At 38.9% G+C, this 21,071-nt stretch overlaps 1 protein-coding gene across 7 annotated transcripts in view; it reads left to right on the top strand.

Moving 5' to 3' along the window:
- The window catches only part of BRCA1 (BRCA1 DNA repair associated), a 50,732-nt gene that overhangs the window by 24,491 nt on the left and 5,170 nt on the right, over positions 1 to 21,071 (top strand). For 3 of the 7 annotated variants that reach the window (XM_038385229.2, XM_038385227.2, XM_038385230.2), the window contains exons 12-20: positions 1,542 to 1,716; positions 6,841 to 6,973; positions 10,067 to 10,266; positions 11,037 to 11,362; positions 12,380 to 12,467; positions 14,056 to 14,133; positions 14,435 to 14,475; positions 16,941 to 17,024; positions 20,279 to 20,333. In XM_038385229.2, coding sequence (XP_038241157.1) covers positions 1,542 to 1,716; positions 6,841 to 6,973; positions 10,067 to 10,266; positions 11,037 to 11,362; positions 12,380 to 12,467; positions 14,056 to 14,133; positions 14,435 to 14,475; positions 16,941 to 17,024; positions 20,279 to 20,333 — 1,180 coding nt within the window. Of the gene's footprint in view, positions 1 to 1,541; positions 1,717 to 6,840; positions 6,974 to 10,066; positions 10,267 to 11,036; positions 11,363 to 12,379; positions 12,468 to 14,055; positions 14,322 to 14,434; positions 14,476 to 16,940; positions 17,025 to 20,278; positions 20,334 to 21,071 lie in introns of those variants that run through there. The other 4 variants (XR_006277298.1, XR_006277297.1, XR_006277299.1 and 1 more) reach the window with 4 other exon arrangements.

Below are 21,071 nucleotides of genomic sequence, written 5' to 3'. Positions count from 1 at the left end.
CAAGGCATTCTTCATCGACCTAACTATGTCAGTGTCTGCACTAAAATTTTGCTCCTGCGATGTAACTACCCGGCTACGCCGACTTAATAACTCCATCTCTATGGAGGCATACAGTCGATGTAATTAGGTCAGTGCAGTGTTGGTGTAGACACTGTTTTTCTTTCAACAACTGTTACTGGCTTTCAGAAGCCATCCCACAGTGCCCCACGCTGACAGTACAATCAATACAAGTCCTCCCGGTGAGGATGTGCACCCCTGACACAAGGAGCCAAGAGTAGACACTCACAAGCAGTGTAATTACTGCGGCGGCTGTATGCCGAAGTAAGTTATGTCGACTTAATTTTGTAGTGTAGACATGCCCTGAAAAGCCCAGTGTACACAAGTCCTAAGAGCTTTGGGCTGGACTTTTGATGAAAGAGTTATTCTCATTTCTATCTTGGTCAGTGATGCAATAACCAGAAAGTTCCACATGGTGGCAGTGGTGGAACTGGCAAAGTAATAGCCACTGTTGTTATAGAAACCATCTCTGTCAAGCTTGGAAAACTGTTTGTTTATAAAAGCATCCTTTGAAGCCATGTATTCTGTGTGGTGTAAGAAGGTAAATGGCATATTTTTAGTAGAAGGCACAGCAGTTTTCAAGGATCAGAGACAGCATTAAGAAGGGAAGGGATGCCATATTTTCCTATTTGAAAACAGCTGTTGGGAATCTGAGTTATAGTGACAGGTTTCAGAGTAGCAGCCGTGTTAGTCTGTATTCGCAAAAAGAAAAGGAGTACTTGTGGCACCTTAGAGACTAACATTTATTAGAGCATAAGCTTTCGTGAGCTACAGCTCACTTCATCGGATGAAGTGAGCTGTAGCTCACGAAAGCTTATGCTCTAATAAATTTGTTAGTCTCTAAGGTGCCACAAGTACTCCTTTTCTTTTTGAGTTATAGTGGAGAGCGAACATAAATTTTAATTAGAGGCTCTGTACTACCACTTTCTAAATAAAGTGGCCTATTAACCCTTCATGTACTAGGCTCAGTATGCCTGGAATTCATGTAATAGGGACCTTTGCCACTGTTGAATAAATAGCATGTGCAATTTAGGACCAATTCAGTGGGCATGCAAGGGCCATTTTGTTAGATGTGTTGTCTTAGGGCATTCAGCAGGTGTTGTCTTAGGGCATTCAGCAGGTTAAGATGACTGGAAGGAAAAAGTAGTAATCGATTATAGGAATTGTGTAAATCATTCTGTAGAAGCCAACACCTGTATTTGCTGCTCACTGCGAGGCTGTGATAACTTGGAGTCTGTTTCAAAATGTTTTGCAATTGCAAAGTGAATTAATTTTTTTTTTTCTGCCATGACATGGTTTCTTTTTACAATAAAAACACTCAGTAATTTCCCAAGCACCCAGTATGTAAATGAATTAGATTCAGTATGTTGAGTCAGAATTGTTCTGCTGTGGTTCCATTCACAACTATTTGAATAGAAATGATTTTTTACTGTTTAGCAATTGAGCTGACTCCTGGTAGCACAATGTAGTTTCTTCTATTGCAGCAGAAGGATGCCATGCAAAACAACTTAAAAGAACTTCAACAGGAAATGGCTGTGCTTGAGGCCGTGCTGGAAGAGCATGGAAGCCAGGGCTTTGAATTCCCAACCCCACAGAGTGAACTGCCTCCTTCCCGAGTGGAAGGAGCACTCACCGTGGGACAAATGAGACCAGCTAGAGGTAACAGAATATCAATGAAAATTATTTTTAACCTTTGTTCCAAACAAGTTGCTGAGAATCTCATGATTTATTTTTTCCCCCTGGAGCTGAGGTGTTGGGTTTAGCTGGCTTAATCTTAATATAGTTTTGCTTAAACTCAATTATTCAGTGAAATGCACAGGATATAATAGTGGCTTTTTTGTATTTATATGATTTACATGGTAAAATTCATAAGCTACAAAACACATACTTATCTGTTCCTGACTCTCATAAAATGATTCTTGCTTAAGATATTTTCAAAAAAGAAATTAGGTAGGCCTTATGGCTTAGCAATACTGATCCATGCTGGAGAGCGGGGGCTGGGACTTGCCCCGTTCTGGCGCTCTAGCCAGGGAGTAGGGTCAGGGGGCTACTCTACGCAGCTCCTGGAAGCAGCAGCAAGGCCCCCCTCCGGCTCCTGCATGCTCCAATGGCCCCCTCTGGTGCTCCAATGGGAACTGCAGGGGCAGTGCCTGCGGACGTGGCAGCGTACAGAGCCACCTGGCCCCGCCTCCACATAGGAGCCGGAAAAGGGACATGCCCTGTTTCCAGGAGCCACTTGAGGTAAGCACCGCCTGGAGCCTGCATCCCTGAGCCATGCTCCAACCCCCTGCTCCAGCCCTGATCCTCCTCTCACCCTCCAAACCCCTCGATCCCAGCCCGGAGCACCCTCCTGCATCCTAAACCCCTCATCCCTAGCCCCACCCCAGAGCACGCACCCCCAGCCAGAGCCTGCACCCCAACCCCCGCCCCAGCCCTGATTGCCCTCGATCCCAGCCCACAGTACCCTCCTGCACCCCAAACTCCTCATTCCCAGCCCCCCCCCCCCCCGAGCCCAGCCCCCTGCTGCCAAAGTCCTCAACCCCTGCACTCTGTCACCCCAGGCCGGAGCCCCCTCCTGCACCGTGAACTCTTCATTTCTGGCTCCACCCCAGAGCCTGCACCCCCCAAACAGAGCCCTCACCCCCTCCTGCACCTCAGCCCCAATTTTGTGAGCATTCATGGCCTGCCATACAATTTCTATTCCCAGATGTGGCCCTTGGGCCAAAAAGTTTGCCCACTCCTGATTTAAATTATCTTGGGAAGCTTACCATATGAATAATATGCTGAGGATAGGGTGAGGCCTCCTGCATGTGTGTACACTAAGGAAAGGGCTTTAGTTAGGCTTTTGAATATGACATTTCAAAGAAATTCATAGATTTTAAGACCGGAAGGAAGTATTGTGATCATCTAGTCTGACCTGCATAACACAGGCCAGAGAACATCCACCAGCATTTCCTACTTTGAGCACAGTAGCTTGTGGTTGAAGTAGCACACTTTTAGAAAGACATACAATTCTGATTTGAAGACTTCAAGTGGTGATGTATTTACCACATCGCTTGGTAAGCTGTGCAATGGATAACTACCCTCATTGTTTAAAAATGGATGCCTTATTTCCAATTTGAGAGCCTTATTTTAGTCAGTTACCCTTCCTCTTTGAGGGCAGCTGGAATAATCTGAATACTAATATGTGTAATAATACCTTGTGTTCGATTCATTATCTAGTCAAAATTTAGTGGCTATAGGAATCAGAGTAGCAGCCGTGTTAGTCTGTATTCGCAAAAAGAAAAGGAGTACTTGTGGCACCTTAGAGACTAACAAATTTATTTGAGCATAAGCTTTCGTGAGCTACAGCTCACTTCATCGGATGCATTTGGCATCCGATGAAGTGAGCTGTAGCTCACGAAAGCTTATGCTCAAATAAATTTGTTAGTCTCTAAGGTGCCACAAGTACTCCTTTTCTTTTTGTCTGCAGGAATGTCACTGCAGGGTTCTTTAAGGTAGGGTCCAGAAGTGTTTTTCATCACTGCTACAGGGGGCCAGTCAAATGGCACAAACAGCCTATGGTTTCCTGATCGTTCTTTCGGTTGGTGTTGCTAGCATACAGTGTGCTGCGTATGTTGTTGGTCTTGTACCTATAGTCTTTCTAAGAACTGAAGTCTCTTGTCAGTGCAGTATGCTATGGCTACACCAATGGCTCTGCTGCTTATGTGTTACTAAGTTAATTTTTGTTGTTGCTCAGGAGTTCATGGATGAAAGGCTAGAAGAGTCGGTTGCTATGGTTAGTGGTTTAAAGTGTATTTCCATCAACATGTTGTTTTGTGGCTGTCTTGTGTTAGTTCATCTCCTAGATAATAAAGCCCACAGTTCTCTTGCAGTAAGCAGCAGAGTGCTCCTATTTGGTGCATTTTCTTTGACTCCAACTAATTGCTGACTCAGTTCTAACATTGAGCTCCTTGTACACGGGGATTTAGAGAGCTAACTCTAGAATATCTATGAAGGTTTCAGAGTAGCAGCCATGTTAGTCTGTATTCGCAAAAAGAAAAGGAGTACTTGTGGCACCTTGGAGACTAACAAATTTATTTGAGCATAAGCTTTCGTGAGCTACAGCTCACTTCATTGGATGCATTGAGTGGAAAATACAGTGGGGAGATTTATATACACAGAGAACATGAAACAATGGGTGTTACCATATACACTGTAAGGAGAGTGATCACTTAAGATGAGCTATTACCAGCAGGAGAGCGGGGGGATGCGAGGGAGGAAGAAAACCTTTTGTAGTGATAAATGGACACAAATCAGACGGAGAACACTTCAATCTCTCTGGTCACTCAATTACAGACCTAAGAGTGGCTATTCTTCAACAAAAAAACTTCAAAAACAGACTCCAATGAGAGACTGCTGAATTGGAATTAATTTGCAAACTGGATACAATTAACTTAGGCTTGAATAGAGACTGGGAGTGGATGGGTCATTACACAAAGTAAAACTATTTCCCCATGTTATTTCCCCCCCCCCCCCACTGTTCCTCAGACGTTCTTGTCAACTGCTGGAAATGGTCCACCTGGATTATGTTTTGATTATGAGAACCAAATTACTGATACTTGTTTTTCTTACTTTTGTAACCAGTTGCACCTTAAATACTAAACTGAAAGAAAAAATATTTTTTGTTCAGTTTGTTTACAGTGTGCATCAGACAGAACTCTGGGCAGAATCAGTCAATTAACAATTTCATTTTCTAGTTTCATACTCAAGGGTGAGGTCACTGTACTAATGTACGGTTCCAGGAGCCTGTCTGTGTGCTCTTTTGCAGTCATTCTGTGAACTTGTAACTGTGCAGTGTGCTTGCCTCCCACAAGGTGGGCATATAGCTCTTCCCTGTGTATCACAATCAGTGGAACTGAAGTCAGAGGACACATGATCCCTGGAGGGACTGTTATTGAGGGGACATCAGGGGAGTAGGTGTGTCCCAGAGTTAGACTGCAAGCAACTCAAACCCATGGCCAAAGCAGGCCACCGGGTTTAATAAAGTTCCATTTATTCAATTTAACCTGCATTCAGCGTAACTCATTGTGAATGAAACACCTTGGACTCTTCCACAAAGCGGAGGGGGGACTGCAGGTACAAGATGAAGCCAAAGAGAGACCAAAAGAGCTAGGCCCAGTGGGGCCAGGCAAAGGCTCCAGGGCACAGGCAGGGGAGCAGGTCACACAAATATCAGGGAGCAGTACAGCCTGCATAAAATTAAAAAAGGAAAAAAGATACAGTACAAGTTAAAAAATGACTAGGCTGAATCACTTAAAGGTACCCTTTCAGAAACTTGAGTTTAGAGGTTGACAAATGTCAAGAAGTCTAAGGGCATGTTTACATGGGCCCGCAGTTCAGACTACGGGGGTATGAACTGCAGTGCACACCAAAGTGCTGTGCTGTAACTGCCTCCTATGGTCGCCTCTGGTGTGAACTGAAAGGTATTTAGTTCACATTAACGTCCCGTTTGAAACGATAATGATAGTGATGGAAAATGGAAATTCCAATCACAAATGCCTGGAACATAATGGCTTTTTAATTACTACTGTTCATAATCCTTTCCTTTTTCCATTTGAACAGTGTATTCAGCTGCTGTGTGAGCAGTCCTCTTACGTTTTGAGTTCAAAAATATCCTGTACTTCAGGAATATAATTTATGTGATTAAACTTCTTCTATGTCTCATAACTGAAAAGTGTGTTGACGCTGGTGGGCCTAATTCGGTATGAGAAACACAATATTCCTGATGGAGCTAACTTTTGAATGAGTGTTTGTGTGACATTTCTAAATCCAATAAGCCAAACTCATAACTATAAATATAGTGTTTGAGGATTAAGTGGGAAATCAATTATTAGTTTCCTTCAAGCTAGGAAGTGTCTTAAAACAATTTAATACAAACCTTGTTTACTTTGTCATGCTAGAATATGGATTTCAGGCTTTCTCATAAAAGCTTAAAACTGATTACAATTATTGATGGCTTGTTAAAAATTACAAGCATCTCCCAGCCATTAAGTATTTGCCTTTCTAAAACACTTACTGGTGAACAGAGATACATTAATATGTTTTTGAGGCTTTATAAATAAAAAGTGTATAAAATAGCAGAATTTTGCCTTAATGTTTCTACTTTTCCCTATTATTTCATCATTAGTTCCACCTAACGCATCAGTTGACACCTTGTTTTCGTAAATGATTGAATATATGAAGTTTGCTATGTTTCAAATGGGGAAGTATTTTATCCACATTTTGATTTGGGGACATTGGGATTTTATAGTCTGTTCAATGTAACTTTTTTTCTTTTGCAGGGGTCAAAAATTAATATGGTTCAATTTTTTTCATGATTAGTGCTTTATTATAATTCTGCAGAATACTGAAAATTACGTAAAAACTAATCTCATTTCATTCATCAATCAATCATTCACTAATCTCATTCATTCCATTATTGACAGTAAAATTGCCACTGGCACTATAGTTCACTCAAACCATGTATTGTTCATATGTATCTGTGTGTCCTTAGCCTAGAAAATTGTTCTTTTTCAGTCATTCTCCTAGTGATAGCAGTTGCATATGCCTGTTGCTTTACTTGATATTTTCCATTTATTTTTTTTATCTGGAATACTTTCTGTTTTAAAACAAATCTGATTTGTCTCAAGGTTGCTGCTTTAAAGAAATAATTGAATTCTTACCTTAAGAACAAGGTTGAAAACACTAGTGTTTTTTTTTTATTTTTCTTGGGTTTTTGTAAATATTGTTTTTCTTTTGAAGGAACAGCATTAATTTCAGAAGTAAATCTCGAAAATCACAAAATCAGCAGTTCAAAGGGACTTTCAGCTGATGGGTTCCATGTAATGCCAAGTGATCATTCCAACACAAAAAATAAAGAGCTAGAAGAAGAAGGGTAAATGCTTTTTGTTTGTCATTTATGGTCTTCTACGAACAATTAGCCCCTTGAAGCAGAAGAGCTGCATTTTGTTAGTATTTCCTTGATTGGCGATTCCATTTCTAGCCAAAATTATCTATCTATCTTTATTTATTTATTTATTTATTTATTTGGCTATCATGTAGCTTGTTCTGTCATCTCTGTTTAATGACAGACACGCAAACTATTTCAGTGATGCAGGATTAACCCTTTTGCAGCATGTATACAGGAAACCGGAGTTTAGAGCAGATTTGTTTTTCCATCATTCGGGATAGAGAAGTAGGGGCTGTTCTTGTGTTGACTGTGTAGAGGTCAGTGGGACCTGGAAGTTTCTTTTCAAGGCCCTCTAGTCCATCAGTTCAAGCAATAGGGATAAAATCCTGTCCCCACTTAAGTCAATAATTGACTTCAGTAGAGATAGGATTTAACTAGAGATGGACTATTCCACAGAAGTGTGATTAGTTTACAAACAATCCATATTGTATTACGCCCTGAAGTTATTTATGGCCAGTGCCTTTGGTTAGTAGAAAAGGAAGAGGTTGGCTTGCATTTTTAAATGAAAACAGGTGCACACTGTACAAATAATTGAAGGGTGTAAACATCAAGGAAGAAGAAGAAGAAGAAGAATTCAGGTTGATCTGAGGAAATGTAATTACAAGTGACAGAACCAAATTGAGTAAAGGGGAAAATTTCAGGCTAAATATCATGGAAACTTGCCCCAGCAGTGAGATTTGCTAGACCTGAATAACAAAGCCCCATCAACTAGATCCTTTAAATTTGTACTGTACAAAATACTAGAAAACAAATTGTAGGGAGCAAGTTTCAGAATAGCAGCCGTGTTAGTCTGTATTGTAGGGAGCAAGTCTCCATTGGGCTTTGGAGATGTTTAGTAGGTCTCTTTCAGCACTAATTTCTATGATGTGTGCCCAAAATTAAAATGTTAAAACTAAAATTACTGGCAGATACTCTGTCTGTAATAAGATGTAAGCATAGGGAAGACAAACCTCTTCTATGTAACTCAGTGCAGGAAGATAGTTTGAAATATTTATTTGTTCAATCAACCTTGTTTAATTACTGTTTGGTGGTTGATTGTGTGTTTCCTAAATGTAAGCAAACATTGCATATGTCTGTCAAAGACAGCTGGGAGATTAAATAGGAACTAGAGGTATTGGTTGGAGGAGGTAGAGGAGAAAAGATAAATTGGGCTGTCAAGCAATTAAAAAAATTAATTGTAATTAATTACGCAATTAAAAAGATTAATCGTGCTGTTAAACAATAATAGAATAGCATTTAAATATTTTTGGATGTTTTTTCTACATTTTCAAATATATTCAATTACATCACAGAATACGAAGTGTACAGTGCTCACTTTTTATATTTATTTTTATTACAAACATTTGCACTGTAAAAAACAAAAGAAATAGTATTTTTCAGTTCACTTAATACAAATACTGTAGTGCAATCTCCTTATCATGAAAGTTGAACGTAGAAATGTAGAATTATGTACAAAAAAAAGGGCATTCAAAAATACAACAACATAAAACTTTAGAGCCTATAAGTTCACTCAGTCCTACTTCAGCCAATCGCTCAGACAAACAAGTTTGGTTACAATTTGCAGGAGATAATGCTGCCTGTTTCTTGTTTACAATGTCACCTGAAAATGAGAGCGATGTTCGCATGGCACTGTTGTAGCCAGCGTCGCAAGATATTTACGTGCCAGATGCGCTAAAGATTAATGTCGCTTCATGCTTCAGCCACCATTCCAGAGAACATGCGTCCATGCTGATGACAGGTTCTGCTCAATAACAATCCAAAGCAGAGCAGACCGACTCGTGTTCATTTACATCATTTGAGTCAGATGCCATAAGCAGAAGGCTGATTTTCTTTTTCGGTGGTTCGGGTTCTGTAGTTTCTGCATCTGAGTGTTGCTCTTTTAAGACTTCTGAAAGCATGCTCCACACCTCGTCCCTCTCAGATTTTGGATGGCACTTCAGATTCTTAAATCTTGGGTTGAGGGCTGTTGCTATTTTTAGAAATCTCACATTGGTACCTTCTTTGCATTTTGTCAAATCTGCTGTGAAAGTGTTCTTAAAGCAAACGTGCTGGGTCATCATCCGAGACTGCTATAACATGAAATATATGGCAGAATGCGGGGAGTTCAGTCACAAATGTAATTAATGCATCAAGTGACATTGTAAATAAGAAGCAGGCAGCAGTATCTCCCGTAAATGTAAACAAACTTGTTTTTCTTAGCGATTGGCTGAGCAACAAGTAGGACTGAGTAGACTTGTAGGCTCTAAAGTTTTACATTGTTTTGTTTTTGAGTGCAGTCATGTAGCAAAAAAATCTACATTTGTAAGTTACACTTTCATGATAAAGAGATTGCACTACAATACTTGTATGAGGAAAATTGAAAAATACTATTTTTTGTTTATCATTTTTACAGTGCAAATATTTGTAATAAAAATAATATAAAGTGAGCACTATACACTTTGTCTTCTGTGTTGTAATAGAAATCAATATATTTGAAAATGTAGAAAAACATCCAAATATATTTAATAAATTTCAATTGGTATTCTATTGTTTAACAGTGCGATTAATCGTGATTGATTTTTTTTAATCATAATTAATTTTTTCGAATTAATCATGTGAATTAACTGCAATTAATCAACAGCCCTAATATATTGGTCCTGTGAAATCAGCAAAGATTTCTGTTCTTTTTAAGGGAGACCCAGGTTCTAGCAAAGTTTCTGGAACCTAGATGCATGGAGGAAAGACCAAAATTAAGTTTGTTTCACAAGACTGAATAGTGTGGTGAATACAGCTGGTATGTTGTTAAGCAGCAAGCTATTAGCATTTATCCTTTGGGGTTTGTCTGAGAAAATTTACATGAGTTTGACATGTCGACATGCAGTTTTTAAAATATTTTAATCAATTTAAATTCAACAGTACTGCTTTTGTGCCTTCATACTAGTTCTGTTGCTAATCATTCCCCAACATGTAATTCCACTGTTGCTATCCAATGTCTCTGATAGCTAAGGAGATGATAAATTGTTCATAATTTTTTTCTAGTTTGAGGTCGCCTGCTTTACAGCTTTCCCGTCCTAAATCCCATCTTTTAAAAAAAGAAGCTCTGGAGCAAGGCCACTGGTGCCCGCGCCTTTGGAAAGCCAAAACTCACTCTCAGGAGGGAACATTTCAGCGGGTTGGTGTGGCAGTGCTGCTGGAAAAAGAGGCAATGAAACAACGTAATCAGTATGGAATTGAATCAGGTAACTCATAGGACTGATCAAACCCAACATACGCATTTTGGCTTCTACTTGTACCCCAGTCACTGGTCTGGTTTATATCTCCATAATGAGAGAGATCGTAAAGAACATGCATTTAAATTAACTATATAGTGTCGTCTTGTGAATCAAGAGACTTTTAATCTATTGAAACATGGATAATTCCTGGTGCAGTTTGGGAGGGGATAGTTCTCTGATACAATAATGAATTTTAATGTTTTAGTCCCAAATTCATAGTATTCTCAGGAAATGCTAATTGTATCCTGAGAGGTTTCACAGGTGTTTGAGCACCTTAGCTCTAGATTAGGAAAAATTATGATTCTTGGTGATTTTAAATAATGAATGTTGTAAAGGTGAAGTAGTGAATAACTAAGTAGAGAAAGGTTTCAGAGTGATAGCCATGTTAGTCTGTGTCAGCAAAAACAACGAGGAGTCCTTGTGGCACATTAGAGCCTAACAAATGTATTTGGGCATAAGCTTTTGTGGGCTAAAACCCATATGCTGTATATTTATACCTCTCTACTGTATTTTCCACTCCATGCATCTGATGAAGTGGGTTTTAGCCCATGAAAGCTTATGCCCAAATAAATGTGTTAGTCTTTAAGGTGCCACAAGGACTACCCGTTGTTTAAGCAGAGAAAATGACTGTAGCATATAAATTTAAAGGATGGAGCAACATCCTCCAGCATGACTGCAATGAGAAACTGTAATTAAAGACTGGGACTGTTTCAGTTACTGATTCCTCTTTCCTTCAGAAAATGCAGCTGAGCAGGAATTTGGAACAAAGCTAAACAGTGCAGCTGTTCCGTGTGGGAATGAGAGCAGGACTCCAAACGGCTCTCCCTTGAAATTTTCTGAAAGACTTACCCACTGTCAAACTGCAGAATCAAGAAATAGTGCTGCCATATCGTGGAATGCGAATAATGGGAAGAGCACTCAGGGATGTAAGCAGGAGAGAAGGGCATTTTCCTATGCATCTGCTCTGCACACTGGAGTTGTAAAAGAAAATGCCAAAAGCCCAGTTGTGACCTGTAGGAGACAAATGTCAATTGTAGCATCAGGTCTGAACCAGAGAGAGCTTGTAAGTGTATTTCACTATCTTTGTCAATCCCCTGTTAATATACATATACCATGATCCCTGTGATCCTAAATAAAATTTTAACCTCTCCCTAAAGAGATCTATATGCAACAAAACTTAATTTGACATGAATTACCCATTAATAATACCAGAGTATTTGAAATTAGATACTGCCTTGTTAGCTAGTACTGATAAATATGGGGGTTTATATGTAATGATGCAATTAGGTAGGATTCAGAGCTTCTAAATGGATTGGAAAGCCATCCACATAAACGGGCAAAAAGAAGGCTCGTTGTTCCAAAGCAAGGGAGACTCTCAACTCAAAGAACATAATTTTTTTTTATACGTTCGAGTAGACTTCTTGCAAGTTTTAGAGGCTCATAGCAGTAGGCTAGAGCCAGGTATGATGCAGACAAGTGCAGCTGGAGGAGTAACAGAACTGAGTAATTTCTTTTACTATATAGCTATTGATTTTATTTTGTGAATAGATAACTGGAAAACTCTAGATTTCTACAACAATGAACATGCTAGTTAAAATCCTTCTTTGTAAGTAGATTGAAACGGATGGTTATATCACTGAGCTTTCACATCATCTGGACTTTTAATGTTTTGTTGCCATTAGAAGTTGAATATTGGCTTAATGCCTCTGATAACTGCAGCACATGTTTCTATTTCACTTAATTCATAAATTGCTGATTGATCTGAATTATAGTATAATAGAGTATTGCTTTACTTGAGTTTATGTAAGCCAATCAAATAATTTCTGTTATTAAAGGCAAAGTGAACGTCATTTTTGAAGTAACGGTTGTATCTATATGCCTGTTGGCATAGAATATCTCCATTTGTTTCAAAGTACCTCTCCACTGTATGCTGTACTTACATCTTCCATTGACATATGTTTAATTTCTCAGCCATATTAGAAAGCTAATCTTTTAATGTGGAAACTCCTATTCAAAGCCAGAGATGTCTAATGTTCCAATTAAATCAATTCTTTCTAATTCAATATTTATTTGTTTTCAGTTATTGGTGCAGAAATTTGCCAGGAAAACCCAGAGCACTTTATCTAATCAAATTACTGAAGGAACAACCCATGTCATAATGAAAACAGGTGTGTTGGAAGTTCTGTGAACAAACCAGATATTTAATGCCACATAAAACACTAACTCCAGGCTAAATAAAGAGCACATTGACGGTCATTCAGCATGATGATCTGAAGACGTTTGATTAGGATGTGGGATTTACAGTTCACTGCTTTTTTATTCTGTATCAGAGTTTGTGTGATCCCGAGTCTAAACTAAAACTTGACCCATCTTTCTTTCATTCCATTTCATGGAGTCCAGATGAGAGGTTTCTATTTTGGTTGCTTGTTTATATGGTATCATTGACATGGTAACAAGTAGAATTTGAAATTGACATATCATTATGATGAGTGATTGATGTCATGTCACATCTGTAGATTTAAGAAGGTGTCAGCAGCACGTTGACTTTAGATAATTCACAACCAACCAAAGGGAGAGCCAGACATTTTTCTTACAGCATCCTTTGTCTTTGATTTTATAAAACCCACTTAAATTCTTTCTCAAAAATCTAAATAGTCTGATGTAATCGAAAACAGACCAAAACTGAATTTTATTTGGCTTTCTAATAGCAGCTGAAAAAATGAATGGAGACCATACTTTCATTGGAACAAAATAACAGTGTTGCAAGATCAGGTGCACTTTTCAGAGTACGTTAGCTTCAGAAAGTAAAAGACCTTTAACTTTTTTTTAATTATTATTACGGAACTTAAATTGCTTTTTGTTCTTTAGTAGAGCTCACTCATCTCTCTTAAAGACTTGAATCAACTTTAGTACACAGAACAGCTTCAGATTTTACAAATGCAAATCAAACTCTTAACTGATTAGCATAAGATTCATTGATTGGTTTTCAAGAAGGCATGAAACCTCTCTGTTCACATTTGTTACTCAAAATTTAAAATGACTTGGCATAGGTTTAGTTTTAAGCTCCTTACTAAATCTATTTTATCAACAGATGTTAAACAAAAAACTTTAAAAATTAAACTGTAAAGTGTTTGATGAGCTACTGCTGTTAGTTGATCTGCTGTGTTACAGGATTTAGTTATTTATAATAACCTACTCTGTCCTCAGTTTGCTTCATAAGAACATTTCAAAATTCTTCAGGATCCGAAGTGACTCTTCTTATCAGTTTAAAAAAATGATGTAGGAAGGGGAAAAAGTACTTATCATTTTTAATCCATTAGATCCTCAACATACTCTTTTTGTCCTCTCCTTATGAAAGCTGGTGAGGCAGCCACAAGGGGAAAATAGGGAGGGTTTGAATGTTTCACTTGCATACGAATTCAGAATCTTGTATTTTGACTGGTGTTCTATGCCTTTCCAACATCTCTGAGCTCAGGTGAATAGGAAACCTGGGCTGGAGGGTGGGGGTGTACAGTCAGAGACTCTCCACTGACTACCATACTAGATTCCTCTCTTTTAGCAGACCCAGGAGGGGGCAGCATTAGGACATTGGTACTTTGAACCCCCTTGAAAATGCCTTCGTCAGCCGTGTCATTAGGTAATGTGTGTTTTTTCTGGTGGCTTATCAATTTAAATACACATCAACTTCCAAAGTTGCTTTGTTATTTAGATGGCAAAATTGAGACTGATCCCAGTATATTTCTACTTACTTTGCAGATATGGAGCTAGTTTGTGAGCGGACACTGAAGTACTTTCTGGGCATTGCAGGAAGAAAATGGGTAGTTAGCTATGAATGTAAGTATAATACTCTTTGGAGCAGCTACGTGTCCCATCCTCCCCAGTTTCCTAACACTACATACTTTATATTTCATATTTTAGCATCTGGTATTTTTCAGAGTACCATCTGAATATTTAGACATTTAACGATAATGCTCAGTTTCTTTTTTTTTTTTTTAAGTATCCATTGCTTAATTCAAATAACTGTAAATGACCTCTCCCAAAGAAATACTTTCTCTTTATATTTAGACTGTTGGTGCTGATTAGAGCATCCTGCCTGATTTAATGTGATCTGTTCTTCTCTGCTCTTTTTGTTTAGGGATTGTTCAGTCTTTTAAGGAAGGAAAGATACTTGATGAGGTAGGTGTGATGTCTTAAGAGTGAAATGCAAAATATGTCCGTTGCACTAGCATCCAGACACTATGGCGATGAGCATATTAATCATGTCTGAGACAGAAACAGGAATTAAATATTTGAAACTGAAAATTAGTTGAGGGTGTTTGGGACAGAGGAGAATTTGGCATAGGATCAGAGTCAGGATTCTAGGCCGTACCAAGAAACGTCACTGAAACCCACAGTTCTGCAGAATGCACGTATTCCATGCTGCTGAACAAAGAGCCTCCCCTGTGATATTTTCTTGATCTTTTGTCTAGCAACGGTGCCAAAGATAAAATACGTCTCTTGATGTTGGCAAATGCAAGGTGGAGGTAATTACCTGCTGTGTGTATGAAGGAATAATGTTGGAACACAACCATGTCCAAGCTCTTGCACTTAATTAACTGATCTATAGCCAACTATTGAAAACTTCCAATTGCAACATCTTTTAACTTTGTAGTGCAGATAGCTATCTGAGACTAGAGCATGGATTAGGTGGTATCTGCCTCTCTTTATGTATAGTGCTCAGATTTTCTGCCTCGGGCACAGATTTTTGCAGAACCTTGCATAAGGAACATAAGAATGGCTGTACTGGATCAGACCAAAGGTCCATCTAGCTCAGTATCCTGTCTTCTGACAGTGGCCAGTGCCAGATGCTTCAGAGGGAATGAACAGAACAGGGCAATTTCAAGTGATCCATCCCTTCTTCTGGCAGTTGGAGGTTTAGTGACACCCAGAGCATTGGACTGCATCACTGACCATCTTGGCTAATAGCCATTGATGGACCTATCCTCCAGGAATTTACCTAATTCTGTTTTAAACCTTAAATCTCATTGCCGTGACTTCCATAGGTTGACTGCGTGTTGGGTGAAGAGGTACTTCACAAACTTTGGTCCAGTGCAAAATTTCATAATTCTGATGAGTAGAAATGGATGTCTTGCTTCTGCTCCACCCTCAGCTTCTCTGGTCAAAAAACCCTAGGCTAGCATCCAAAGCAAAGGGAGAAGGAAAAAAACCTACTAATCCCAAAAACTCTCTGGGAGACTTCATCATTCTCCAGCTGGGTCTTACTTTACCCTTTATGGAGGCTCCTGAAACTCTGGTCTCTCCAGCCAATGATATGGGGCATCTACTGAATGCCCTTCGGTCTCAATTCAGCTTCTGTTTCAAGCAATCTGAGAGGGGTTTTCAGGACAGATTCAGTCTCCCTCATTATGGAAACCATTACATAAGTCTGAAGTTGGGTGAAAATATGAGTTGTTTTTATTACTTATTTATTTTTCAATTCCCTGCCAGTTCAGCATAGAAATCTATGAAGGAGCTTTATTAAAGTAGTGAATAATAGATAATTGAGAGACAGATGCAGGCCTAACATTATCAAATAAAGCATTGTATTTACTGTTAATCTAAATGGCAAGTGAATGCTTTGAAATAAAATATGTTGAAAATTAAATAAAGTAAATTCTAGAGGTTATGTACTGATAGTTAATTTCTACTGAATGAATGAGATTTGCCTCAATAAACTGACTGCTACTCTTCTAAGTCAGTTCAATGTATTGAATAGAATTTGATTAGTTTATTTTAAAGAAACACATTTATGTGATTAAGCTGCAGGATTCATAGATTCAAAGCCCAGAAGGGACCACTGTGATCATTTAGCCTGACCTCCTGTGTAACACAGGCTGTATAACTTTCCCACAATGATTCCTAGACCACATCTTTTAGAAGAATTATCCAATCTTGATTTTAAAATGGCCAGTGATGGATAATCTACGATGAGGGTAAATTTTTCCAGTGGCTGATTACTTACCTGTTATAAATGTATACCTTACTTCAGCATCCAGTCATTGGATCAAGTTATATCTTTCTCTGCTAGAGTGAAGAGCCCATTATTAAATATCTGATTCCCATATAGATACTTATAGACTGTAATCAAGTCGTTCCTTAACCTTTTCTTTGCTTCCCTTATCAATTTTTCTACAATTTCTTATTTCTGATGTATAGGCAATTTAAGAATTTCTTCTCTATCAGTGCTAGGAGCCTGGGTAGCAAACAAGAGGAATTGGAATTTCTCAGTTTTTTAGCATAAATTCAATCTAATTGATATTACTGAAACCTTGGTGGGATGAGTCTCACAACTGGAATGTTAAAATCAATGGTTATAACCTATTTAGAAGGACCAAATGAGGGAAAGAGGGAGGGGAATGGCATTCTATGTCAAAAATAGCATTACTGGTTACCGAGTCACTGATAACTCGGAACAAAATGATCTTGAATGCTTCAACATCCTAACAGATAAAGGACAATGCTTTTTAGTCAGTCTTCTGTGTGCATTTGTTGTAAGGTTTCTAGTTTCTGAAATCTGAGAGCAGTTTCCTGCCTTGGCCCAAGGGGCTCACCATGCTGGCCTTTTCTGTCTCTGACTTCTGATTCTTTGCATTATCTTCCAGTATGACTTTGAAGTGAGAGGAGACGTGATCAATGGGAGAAACCACCAAGGCCCTAAGAGAGCTAGACGATCCCAGACTGGAAAGGTACAGGCACATCAGCATAAGAAACCATTCAAAGCTGTCGGAAGAATCCCATTCTACATAAACGGTTGTTTATGATGCCAGCTGAATAGCTGAAATATTTTTAAATGGTCTTTTATCCTCCCACGAAATCAAATGTACAGAATTGTACATAAGGGTGTAGTTGGCTCTGTCTCTGCAGTGCTGCTCCTAGAGCTTGCCAGTCATGCAACAGAAATATTCAAATGTTTTTGCATACCATGAGTAAATTACACTTTTATAATACAGGTGTGGGCTGGCTCAAAGGAAGTGCTCTGCTATAGAGACAGCTCCCTGGGAAACTATTTGCAATGCCTTTGCCTGATTAAGAATCTGTGTTGATAGGTTCTGAAGGGAGATCCTATAATCCTTCTACAGAAAGTAGAATGAGTAAGATACAAGACATGTTTTTGCAGGCAGGGTAAATTTTAACTAAAAATATGGGTAGGTGATCCTCCGGGCTCTGGGAAATGGAGGCCTGGGGGAGGAAAAGGTAAAACCAATCTACACTAATTCTCATCTAGAAGAAACAGGCAGTGTTTCCATTGATCACCTGCTGTTTAACCTCTGAAACTTTCTCTCTGTACATGAAACTCTGTTCCCATGATTTAAGCGTAGGATTTTTTTTTAAGATAGTTATTTATCCCCTGTGTGTACGGACCTCTTGATTAAACTGCTACAGAAAACAGTTTGCAGAGTGATGGAACTGTAAAATACTAAATGTCATGCTGTCTTGCCACTGCAGTAAGAAAGAAATGGGTTTGTACAAAACCAAATCTCAAAATGATAAATGTTGTTGTTTGTTCTTGAGTTTAGGGCTGTGTTCAAATTGCACTTCAGCTGTTACAAAAAATGCAGCAAATTTGAAATTTTATCTCTCATTTATCGAATCTGGGTGCTCATTATCTTTGAGGTCCTGTGCAAATAGTCTGTGACCTTAAAATGTTGCAGGCATAGTTAGTTGCTGTTTCATACCACATTGTTTATGCCATCAGATGGGAAAGCCCTGCCCTTATCCTGGAACCACATGGGTTTTTCCTCAAGCTCCTTCCCATTAACATTTGCCATTGTAGTACCAACCCCTCCAATTGGCTGGGGAAGTCTGCCGTGTTCTCATAGAATAGCATAAATAATGCTCTGTGTGACCTGCCATTAGAAGGATGGCAGAGCCATCAGCTGGAAACCCAGCCTGTTGTCTTCACCGGGCTGGAGAAAGAGAAGCCAGAGGTTCTCTCTTGAATTGAATCCTACTGCACAGGAGAGAGAGAGAGGCAATTCATCCCTGATCTTTCCCCTTCTTAGTTATATATGTATGTGCAATGTGCTTATTTGGAGACATTTCTCACCCTGCTCTTTGGTAATATTCATTATTCTTGAATTTACAGTTCCTTAACCTTTAACAAGATACAAGACTTCATACAGTGTTCCTCTCATTTTTGTAACAAAATTGCCAAACGCGAGTTTTTAACCTAAAGAAACTCCAGCTTTATCCATTTTTATAGCATACGGGTTGCTTTGTGGAGCAGCAGCGTCTTGTATAGTTCTCTGGGCTGGCACTTGTGGGAAGCAGTAGTAGAAGAAGAAAAATAAAAATAAATGAAAAGGAAGATGTAATATGCATGTACTGTAAAAAGAGTGTGCTCTTCAGTCTTTGCCAGCAATATAATTCATTTTTCTTTTTGCTCCTATAGGAGCTAAAATAATATTTTTCAATTCTATGGTAGCTTTCATCCCAAGTTTTCAAAGTCCCATATTTTACCAATATTGGTGAATAAAGCCGTGTAACACCCTGTGAGTGCAGATAAAGATTAGCACCTCCTCAGCTACAACTGCAATGCTGTAGGCTACTGTATCCATTGAAAATGCATAGGAAATTTAGATAGTGTAATTACTCATTTTGCAAATTAGGCAGAATAGTCTGACTCTCATGAAGGGTGCTATTTTAATATGACCAGAAGGAGTTTTATACCTCCTTCAGAAGATGGCATCTCTGGAAGCATAATGCTCCTAACATCATGCTGGAGTTTTATTTCAGTGCTGACTTGGAGATAAGTGTGCCACATTCTGTTGTTAACACCACTTCTGTAGCACCTAGGTTTGGTAGTTGGAAGTGTAATGATTTGGTGCATACCTGCCTGCCTTGTGATATCTGCTGGGCTCATAACACAAGAAGGTCTGGCTGCAGCTGTGGTTGTTCATATATGATCCGTTTTCTGTAATGTGTGTTCTTTGTGTGATGCCCATAAAATGTCAGGACCAGTGTGATGTTCACACTAAACTACTTCTAAATCGATGAAGTGAGCTGTAGCTCACGAAAGCTTATGCTCAAATTTTAGTTTCTAAGGTGCCACAAGTACTCCTTTTCTTTTTGCGAATACAGACTAACACGGCTGGTACTCTGAAACCTGATTCTTGGATGTGTTTGATCTGACTTTCTGAGGATAACAGCACTGCAAGGGCTGGACGTGGTCTGGCAACTCTTCTCTCTCCCGATTTAAAATGGTCATTGGAACTTCAAAAGTTATCATAAGTTTTGCAGATTTTAATTGAATGATTAAGGAAGTGGGTCATGGAACAAGCATTAACCCTTTTCACAGGAAAGAAGAAACTTTATACCTTGCCTATGGGCCACTGAAGTGAGGGTGGTTGACACAATGCTTCATGAATGGGGATTTCTGTTTCTGAAACAATTGTTGAAATAATTCTAGCAGATCCCAAAAAACTTATTGTAGGCATGATAAATGTCTACTATCCATGAGCAATGCAACATAGAATGTCAGTTTTAAATTAGCCAGCTAACAGTGAGGAAATCCATTCATGTTCAAGCTGCACACATAACAAATAAGATAAGTGAGGGGTGTATTTTCCAAAATATACACCGTGATCTTATATACATTAGCACAAGTCATATACCAAAGTCACAAGAACTAACATTTCCCAGAGTATACCTGTATACTGTGGTGCAGGGGTCTCCAGTGCTTTCATTCTTCAGACAACTTCATGAGAGAGAGAGATTCCTTTTCCAGTCCCACAACCGTCCCCTGCTTGGTTGTCAAAACATTTAATTTGTGGACTACCAGGAAGAGTTTACTGTACCACAGCTGCTTCACAGAGCATAGCTTGAGAATCCCAACCATAGAGGGACCTCATACATCACTCTAATAAAACAAACATTTAATTGAATGCCCATTCTGCCCTGGAACCGTATACCCTCTGTTCACATATGCCTTGTTTTTCAGCTCTTCAAAGACATTGAGATCTGTTGCTATGGACCATTCACCGATATGCGCACAGGTGAGGGGAATGTACTATCATTTCTAGAATCCACAGAAACTATCTGCAGTGGTCATTGCAACTTCTCCAGAATTGTTGCCTTTGCTGGCCCTTTCATGGAGACCCACCTTTTAGGGCTATTTAATCTGCAATTTACAGTATAGCAAAATGAAACGTACACTAGGTATTTTTCCCCAGTTTTATCTCCTTAACTCATAAGAGGCTGTTTGACTTTAAAAAAAAAAAAAAAAAAAAAAGTTTGGATGCAATTATTTGTTTTGGTGGAAAGCTCATCATACTATGATACACAGTCTGTCCCCTGCTGATCTCTGGAGAATTCCATTTCTCTGTTGGTAGCATAGGGATGGCACAAAATAGAGTTTTGGCTTTATAGAACACTTTTTTCATCTTGGAAGTATGTCCCCAAAGCACTTGCAGTGTGATTAGAGGCCCTAACAAATACAGTGATGGCCCCAAGCACTCCTTACAGCACAGAAATGCATACCATGATGTTGCTAATGTGATGGTGTTTTTAATGTAAGGTGATGAGCCCTATGGAAATGCCTATAAGCAAACTGAATAAAAAGGAAAGAACTAGAGCCTTGAGGAAAATATTGCACAGCTTAGGATGATGGAAATAAGATCTCCAAGTTCTCTAATGCCCACCTATTCCAATTAATACTCTTACCACAAGCAACAAATTAAAGCACTAGAGACCAGTAATAACGAGAGTGCTGTGCAGTAATGGGATTAGAGCAC

Source organism: Dermochelys coriacea, chromosome 27 (genome assembly GCF_009764565.3).
Source record: "Dermochelys coriacea isolate rDerCor1 chromosome 27, rDerCor1.pri.v4, whole genome shotgun sequence".
Lineage (NCBI taxonomy): Eukaryota > Metazoa > Chordata > Testudines > Dermochelyidae > Dermochelys > Dermochelys coriacea.
Note: the sequence above shows the minus strand (reverse complement) of the source record. Positions and strands in the feature narration are given on the sequence as shown.